The sequence below is a fragment of the Centruroides sculpturatus genome, unplaced genomic scaffold (genome assembly GCF_000671375.1).
Source record: "Centruroides sculpturatus isolate CEXI.00-Female unplaced genomic scaffold, Cexi_2.0 scaffold1312, whole genome shotgun sequence".
Lineage (NCBI taxonomy): Eukaryota > Metazoa > Arthropoda > Arachnida > Scorpiones > Buthidae > Centruroides > Centruroides sculpturatus.
Window position 1 is genome coordinate 91,073 of NW_019385668.1, and position 9,393 is coordinate 100,465.

Here is a 9,393-nt window from a genome sequence, read left to right on the forward strand (position 1 = left end):
GTTTTAAATTCGAATTTGTTATTGCGTATTGGTTCGATTATAGAACGATTGTAAACGTTTCAGAAAATTGATCAAATTGAAAATAGTTCGTTTGATTTTCGGCAATTCTCTTCAGCGGTAGGTGTTATATAACAATTACTATGGTTATTGAAATATTGGATGTAAATGGGGTTTGCTTGCAAAACCTCCGCTGACGAAGTCGCGGGTAACAGCTAGTATTATATATACTTGTGGCCCAAAACTTTATGACATCTTTCTATGTGGCCCAAAGAAATAAAAGGTTGGACACTCTTGTTCTAGACGTTATAAGATGTTTAAGAAGACAGATAAAGTTATCCCCTCATCCTTGGAGATCATTTACAAATAACCAAACGATTAACAATAACCTCAACCTGTTACATGATAGAGGGTAACGATAAAGCGCAGCGATAAGGGTAAACCGAACCGAACAAACTCCCCCTCTATTACGTTCGATGCGAACTACGAGAAAACTGATCAAGATGACCGTAAAAGACAACAATCTAAGCAAGAATAATTCTGACCTTAGTCACCCCTAGCAATTAATTCTGTTAGTTTGACAATTGTTGTTAAATTTATGAGAGGGAAGAAGTGATAATACCGGATAGAAGAAGAAATATATCTACAGAAAGATTCAAATGTGTGACAATTAACATAAACAATTCCGGACGAGTCGAAGTTACATGGATTTGCATCAGAATGTTCCCCAATATTTCTCCTTTTCTGGGGTGAGTACAGTCCTCCATGCGGACGTTCACGGCTGATAGCATCCGAGTACATCTACAGCGGACACCAGACTTCTACCGCCACTCTGTCTGTCGCCACTTGCCATACCTGCCGTCTCTATCCCAAAATAACCAGATGACCAACTCCCAAGTCCACGATAGTCCAGACGACGTCGTATACCAGAGTGAAAGATATTTTAAAGACATTTTTATTCTCTCTCTCTCCGAAACGTACGTCTTAGAAAAGTTTTTCTCGTCTCTCAGTTTAACTTCAATAATAGAACGTAAATGTTCCATTGAAAAGATGAATCATTGTCGTGAGCTAGAATAGAATTTCTGATTATTTCGATTTGTTCCGTTTTTGCTTTTGCATTCTATATGTATACTTTTATAGTTGTTTGTTAAACGTGTTATTTTTTATCAACCTGTGAACTTATTCGAAACCTGTCGACGTACAGTACTCATTGACCTCCCACTCAAATTTTTAGCCTTTTTAAAGCCATCCTCTGACAGAGTCGCCGATAAGCGGGATTGCTCTGCCCTGTCGGATCTCGCAATAGGAAATAGAACTGCACAGTAAAGAATTACACGAAATAAACAAATAAAATTAAAAAAGACAAATTAAAACTAAACTATATCAGAGTTTTGTCAAAACGATTACTTGTATATTAAAAGAAATGAACAGTTTACTTGCATATAACACATAAATTAAGTTGAAAATAATGCGAATAACTAAAATTTTTGTGATAAAAGTTGATGTTGCAGGTTTGACAGGAAAAATGTTAAATAGCAAACAACAACTTATAATAAGTAGAATCTTCTACTTAATTGTCATTTATTTATAATTATTAATTAATAAAGTCTAACTAAAAAACGAATTCACAAAAAACACTTACATTATGCTAATTTGTAACTTAATCTATTTTAAGTTAAATCGTTCTACCACTTTACGTTAATTTTTAAGAAAACGAATGTTAAATCTTTAAAATAGGCTATAAATATTTAGGAAAAACTAACTTTTGGCTACTTCAAAACTGGTTGTTTTTTGCAATTGCAGGTGTTATTCTATTGTTTTCTAAACAACTGAAGCGAAAATTATGAATAACTAATGGCCTCTCTGTTTTGTTTAATTATATTTATTAGGTTGCAATTTAATAAAATTGTAGGCTTGTCTATTTATACGACTTCTTAAAATAATATAGTTTCTTATTAGAGAATAGAAAATAACCTACTTTATAGTAAAAACAAAATATCTTTATTTACACAGAAACAGAAACGACAGCAGCACTAACGACTTTTATTTCTTCTATACTGTGAACGGTATGTGGCAATATACATGATATATTGCCACATCGCGTCTTAATATTTCAGTATTGAACGTGATGTTATAACATTTTTAGCCGATTAAATTAATTTCCAATGTGTTATATAAATGTTTGAAAAAGAATAAAATCACTATGTATATTTGTATACAGTAGAATTAGATTAATGTTTTATTCCTTTTTCGTAAATTTACATGGAAAATAATTTATGATGTATTAAGTTGTGAATTTACAAACTGCTTCTATATCTCCACTAAGAATTTTAAACAATGTTTCGAAATCGCTTTTTAATTTCTTGATAATATTTGTATCTATATTTTCTAAAACAGATTGAATATTTATTGCTAGAATGGAATCGATCAAATCACAGTTTGTAAGTCCAGTACGGCTATCGGCGTAAATAACAGCAAGACATCTGTATATTTTTGCTGTAACATTTCTTTTAGTATTTTCTAAGGTAAACAATACTCTACCTGAAGATAGTATTGAAAGACATTCTACCACTTTGACTAAATTCGCCGTATCATTTTTATAACAAACTTTCTTTAACAGGCACGATATATATGTTACACTTGACATCACGTTACTTCCGCCGCCTATTTCATTTTCACAGCCGAGAGAAGGGAACTTACTCGAATCCAGACATTGCGGTAACCCAGCTGTTATATTCTGAAAATATCAAGAAAGAATAAAATTTAAGAGAATTTCTGACTACTTTTTAAGATTTCTGCGTATAATTTCTAGTTAATAAAGAGAACTGTAAACATTAAATAAACCTCACAATAAAATTTTACCAAACAATACAAGTGACTGTTGAAAGAATATTAATTAAATATTAGAGTTAATTACTTAATAATCTTTTATCAACTGTTAACACAAAGCCTTTATAAAAATAATATTTGATTCTGTTTAAAATACATAAGCTATAATTAGAAACGAATTATGTTATCATAATTATCGTAAATTTTTATTAGGAATGCATTTTCAAAATTAATGCGAAATAATGATTGTTTCGATTGTTTCGCCATGATTAAGCACGAGTAACGTTACATTTAATAATGAATCACCTCCATCAAGGCAAATTATATTTAAAAGTTTACTAAAAATATTTATCAGAATCTTGGTACACAAAAATTAATAATGAATATTCTAAAATAACACCAGAATTATGAATCCAGAAGTTGCCTTTCTTACAAAAATATTTTCGATTATTGTAATAAATATGACTTTGTCGTCTTGAAACATAAAGTGACATGTGTTATAACTATTTATATAGCATTTCCTAGATAGATGTCCTAGCTCTAGAAATAGCAAGAACAAACCAAGTTTCTATAATAACACTAGTGCAAATTGAAACGCCGTACAGTATTAATTATTTAAATTAATTAAATGTTTTTACTTACAACAAGTGCTACTTTCACCTCTTCAGTCACTTGAGGAAATAAAGTGTCAAAATCTAGATTTTCGTTTGCAATATTTACAATTGGTTTCAACACACAATTTCCGGGTTGTTTTGGAATTAAACCTTAAAAATAAATTAATAAACAATAAATATTAATGTCATGAAAACGTATTTAAAAAGAACAAATCTAAATATAAGGAAATAAATAAATAAGTACTTAAAATGAAAAACGGCAGCAAAAACTTCATCGTGATTCTACTTGCAACTGAAAAGCAAAAGAGAATGCGTAAATTGAGACTTCAATTAGCAATGACGAATTATCTTCTATGACACTAATTTATGTATTTCAACATGTACAAGTAGAAATTTGACGTCACATAAATGTACAGCGCGATATTCGCACCTGTTTCGGTTGTAAATTCTTCCCTCATTCTTTTCAAAATATTTTTAAAGTTAAAAAATAAAATTAGGAATTTCGTATTTAAATTTTGATTAGATTTAAAATGTTTTCTCAAGTAAACAGTTTGTATTTTCTTTTGAAAATTTTTTAAATACTAACAAGAAAACAGTTTTTTAAAAGTTTTGAAAAAAATTATATGCTAACAAGAAATTATTTTTTCGTAAATTCATCACACAATTTTTTATCATATTTTTAATCTTTTTTATTTAAAATACTTGCTCCACTACAAATTACTAGTGGTTTTCCTCTGTATATCATACTTTTACCGTAGGAATTGTCATGTCGTCATCCTTACAGAGGAAAATGTTTGAATTTAAATACACTCACTTCAGCTTTGTATGGGACGTTCCTAAACAGTTAATAAGGGCAAATATCGAAAATCTTTCATGTGTGGTTTAGGTTTTCATCTAACTCTGTTCTCGAGATTAACTAAGAAAGGACAGACACAGAAAAAATTTATCTGCAAAACAGCCATAGATTACTTACAACAAATGGGATCAATCTAGGTAAGAAATTTCCAAATAAGATCACTCGTGCATACATCAACATTCAGACAAACTCGCTTGATCTTTAGTTAAATTTCAAACTTAAGAATAAAAAATATCGATAGAAATCTGCTTAAACTGAGGAATATTTTCCTAAAAACAATCAATTGTAACTAACTTTTTCCAATTAGAATAAATAATGAATTTAAATACAATAATTACGTAATAATGTATACCTTTTTCTAAGGAGAAGCCTATTTGCTTCTATTGTTTTTTAATATTTAATATGTGATATATATCATCAACGAAAACAACTAATAACAGTAATAGTTACGTAACTGTCAAATTAAAGGATATTTCCACGTACAGTACATCTCGGTATTTATGTGTTAAATTTAAAACAAACGATACAAAGCCTAAATTTGTATAAATTCGATTTTTTAAATTCTGAACCTTTCGTTAACGAAAGAACTAAAGAAAATTCTAAGGCAAAAAAATATGACATTCGTTATATCTTTCTCTGTTTCATGTTATTTAAACTGGATTTTTCATGGGAAAAGCATAAAAATTTGAACCCTTTATAAAAAAGAGGTAAAAATTTGACTATAATAAGCGAAATATAATTTTCGAGTCTATAATTTTATCAAATTATCTATTTTTAATTTACATTTAATCTACATTTACAATGAACACGTAAGCAATAGCAGCTGACATTTGACAGTGGAGAAAAGAGAATAACAAATGCAGCAGTTGTGGAAGTAGTTAAAAAGGATTTTTCATAAATTTTATATAATCATCATATCTATTTTTAATTCACATTTAATCTGCATTTACAATGAACACGTAAGCAATAGCAGCTGACATTTGACAGTGGAGAAAAGGGAATAACAAATGCAGCAGTCGTGGAAGTAGTTAAAAAGGATTTTTCATAAATTTTATATAATCATCATTAAAATGTTTTTAAAATTATTTAAATTATGAAAATAATTCTCATTTAGATTAATTGTGTATTTAAAATTATATGAAATCAGATACAGTTGAAATTATTTAGTATACGCAGTAATTAACATAGGAAATATAACACAGGAAAATAAATTAACTCTAACTAGAAACGAATTTACGAAAAACACTTAGATTAAGTTACAAATGAGCATAATTTATTTTAACTTAAATCGTATCTTCCACATTACGTTAATTTTGAACAAAACGAACGTTAAAACTTTAAAATATAAATATTTACGAAAAATCAACTTTTAGCTAACTTCAGAACTGATTGTTTTTTGCAATTCACAGGAGTTATTCTATTGTTTTTTCGAACAACTGAAGCGAAAATTATGAATAACTAATGGCTTCTATCTTTTGTTTAATATTAATTGTGAGGAGCTAAACAGGAGAGGTGACTTTCCCAGGAAGGCTATTTGGTTTAAATCTTTATCTGCAACAAGTTAATAATATACATGTATTTTATTAATCACTTTTTATTAAATTTTAAAATAAAATAATAAAAGATAAAGGAGGAAAACAACATCCTGAAAAACGGCTGACTCACTACTTTTACTTTTATAAAATAGAAATTCAGTTTCCTTTATTTTACAGCTTAATTTAATTTTTTAACACCATCTGACCGATTGACACATCTGATCTTTCCGTCACCTGATAAATTTCTCAGGTGGCGATTGGGGGAAATTCAGGATAAAAGGGCAAATTTCCACACACTCGGAGAGTGTTTCAACGAGTGATCAGCTCTGTCTGCAAGGACCCGCTTCGCTGGGCAAAAAGTAACGATAGTGAAGATTAAGATAATTACATTATAGCTAATCTTATCCGTTTTCACAGATCGTAAGAATTAGGTCCCCCGTTTAGAGAATTTTTACGTTTAGTCAAACGAACTATTTTCAACGTTTCTGGAACGTTTACAATCGTTTTATAATCGAACCAATATTCGAATTTTTTGTTCGAATTTAATTCGAACAAATTCGAACATTGTTCGAATTAAATTCGAACAAATATCTTTACTTACACAGAAACAGATACGACAGCAGCATAATAATTCCTAATAATAAACGTTTTTGTAACTCTTTCTGGGTTCTTCATCAGATTTACTAAATTCGAAAAATAAGCCGGATCTTCCAGAATCATTCATAAATGTAAATTCAAACATGAAATCGAACATTAAGACGAAGAGTTCAAATAAAGCAAACTTATGAGCATGCGCGCTTCGTGTCGACTTTATATATGAAATGTTCGTATTCACGCGCGCCACCTATCTTAGGATAAATGTACTATGCCAGAAACTTTTGCGGGAGGTATTAAACAGCTTCCCAAACTTTCATGGCAATCGGATAAATAGTGTAGTAATGAGTGAAGGACACACAGACAGCCATGCATTCGTTTTTACATATATAGATTATTTAGCGTAAATAATGTTTTTAAAAATTGCTAATTATTTTTAGCGTAATTAATAAAATAACAGAAGAAAACGAAGACGGGCAGGACACATTTTAAGAATGACGGATAACAAGTGAACAAAGAAAATAATGGAATAAATAAAACAGTAGGAAAGAGGGAAGATCGAGAAGAGAGAATAATTCTAATATAAAATCGTGCAGAAGATAATTAAGACCGTTGATATAAATTACTGAATATCGTGCAAAACTAGATTTACATTAAACAATCAAGTGTTCCACTTTTCATCAAGACATATTCTGTTAAATGAAATACTTAAATTACTTTAAAAAATTTCGAATAATTAGCTAACAAAATTATTTTAAATTATTGTATTAAAATTCACATAGAAATTATTTTACTACACATAACAGCTAAAAAACGTAAACAAAATTGTTATATTGTCTTGTTAAAGGCAACATACTCGCAACGATCCTATAATTCCTAAATAGCGGATTTTGGTCAGGTGTAATAAAAAGAAAAAAAAATGTACAAATTTTAGATTTTATACTGAACTTCATTAACACTTAAAAGTGTTATAATTTAATTATTTATTAAACTTTTAGTTTTCGTTAACAGAAGTAGCTCGTATAGGTACCGTCACCATGACAATGACGACGTGGATGGATGGTTACGAATTTACGTAGGGCGTGTGTAATTAACTTATAGACTTGGTAAAAAGGAGTTTAATAAATAAAATAAGAATAAATATATCACAATAAATTATTTCATAAATACGAGTGTCATATTATAATCGAGATGGGTTGATGATAATAAAAATAATAATATGCGCAGAGTCCAAACAGTTAGGAGTTGAACGTTGAAGTTGGGTAGGCAATTAGTGGTTATTCTCTCGACGTACCCTAACAAGGCATTTTCGGAATTCTCCCCGCGGAGGAGAAGGGAAGAGTGAAGAATTAACGTGAAGAACTCCGCTTCTACTCTACTATTTTAAACGCAGTTTTCTAAGTTTTTGCAGGAAATCGAACGTATTTTTAAATCCATGTAAGAATTCTCTTATTAGTACCCAGTGAAAACGGGGTATTCTAATATAATTTTTTATTATTTTGTGTTTCTTTTTCTTCTATAGACGAAAATACAAAAGGAAATATCCACAGACCATTGATTGTCGTCATCATTGGTCTGCATCTATTTTATTCCAAAATACTAATGTTTATAAAAATATTGTATTGTGATATTATGTTTATTCTTATTTTATTAATTGTACCCCTATAATATTTAAATATTTTAAATAATCAGTATCTGAAATTTTGGTTAAGTTGAAAAAGCAAACAGCAGGGAAATATTAGACGAAATAGAAAAATAAAGGCATAAGTAATTTATTTGAAAACGTGTAAAAAAGAAACATATGTATAATAGTCAACAAAATACTAACATACGATATAATCAAACAAAATATAAAAAATAAACTAAATATACATTAAACCAGTTAAAATACAACCGCCCAATTTTCAAGGGTTTTAATTCCTATTTTCTTTTCTCACGTATTTTCAGGCCGTTGGGAGAGCATTAGCGTCTTTGATATTTAAGCAATTGTTATTTACTTTACTCTTATATAACTTCATTTTCTCCATACCCAACGCTATCGCCGGAGAGGGGACCGTCTTAATTATTCTTAATTATTCTTGCCTCATCCCATTTTACATTCGCTCCATCTGTTTGTGCCATGATTGCCAAAATGGCGTTGTTATGTCCTCTATTAACGTCATACTTGTGCTCTCTTTTACTTATTGCCAAGTTTCTTCTTGTGACAATTACATAATTATTTGCCACTCCTAACTGCTGATTTTCAAAAAGAATTTTATAAACCCCAGCCTTCACCCGCATTCTTACTTCTTTCTTATCATTTTATTAGCAATTTATTTGCATCTTGTCTGTAACCCTTGACCAGTCCATCAATTGTAGATGTTTTGTATCCTAAACTTTTCGCAATCTTTTTAATCCTGCTAATCTCCCTAAGTCGAGCTTGTACTGTACATTGGGGCAATATAAGAACGCCCTTTTAATGAGCGCCTTAAACTCCGACATTTTGTATCTAAACGGGTAATTGGACCATGGTGGAATGTACAGTGAAGCATGCGTGGGTTTCAAATCCACTGCCGTTTGTACATAGCTTTGTTTAAACTTTATATTAACGTCCAAACAATGGAGATGTGTATGGGTTTTTTGTTGCAGTTTTAGTTTTAACCCTTAACCTTTAATAAAATCCTTAATGGCTTCATTACACCTTCTTCTTTCCATAATCGCCATTTTCCTGGTATCGTCAGCTTTTGTAACACTAACTGATTTTTTGTTACCAATTAATTAATTTGACCCCACAGCTTGAAAACGTTAATTTAAAATTTTATTTTTTGCGTTAATTATTAAAATAATTAATAAATTGCGATATCTCGCTTGAAAACGGCGCTATAATCGATCTATTTTGTTTTTTATCGCAAACATATTACTTTAATATGTTTGCGGTAAAGATACAAAATATCTTTACCGTCATTTCGCCAAATCCCATTTGTGGTGC

The 9,393-nt window shown here is 29.9% G+C and overlaps 1 protein-coding gene across 1 annotated transcript; it reads right to left on the minus strand.

The window, feature by feature from the left end:
* Nucleotides 1-2,223: 2,223 nt before the first annotated feature.
* On the minus strand, nucleotides 2,224-6,569 carry LOC111641043. The gene is made up of 4 exons (XM_023387149.1): nucleotides 6,433-6,569; nucleotides 3,685-3,732; nucleotides 3,469-3,590; nucleotides 2,224-2,734 (listed from the first exon to the last, which is right to left on the minus strand). The coding sequence occupies exons 1-4, from the start codon at nucleotides 6,455-6,457 to the stop codon at nucleotides 2,282-2,284; spliced, it is 648 nt and encodes a 215-aa protein (XP_023242917.1). The 5' UTR covers nucleotides 6,458-6,569; the 3' UTR covers nucleotides 2,224-2,281.
* Between the last annotated feature and the right edge of the window lie 2,824 nt (nucleotides 6,570-9,393).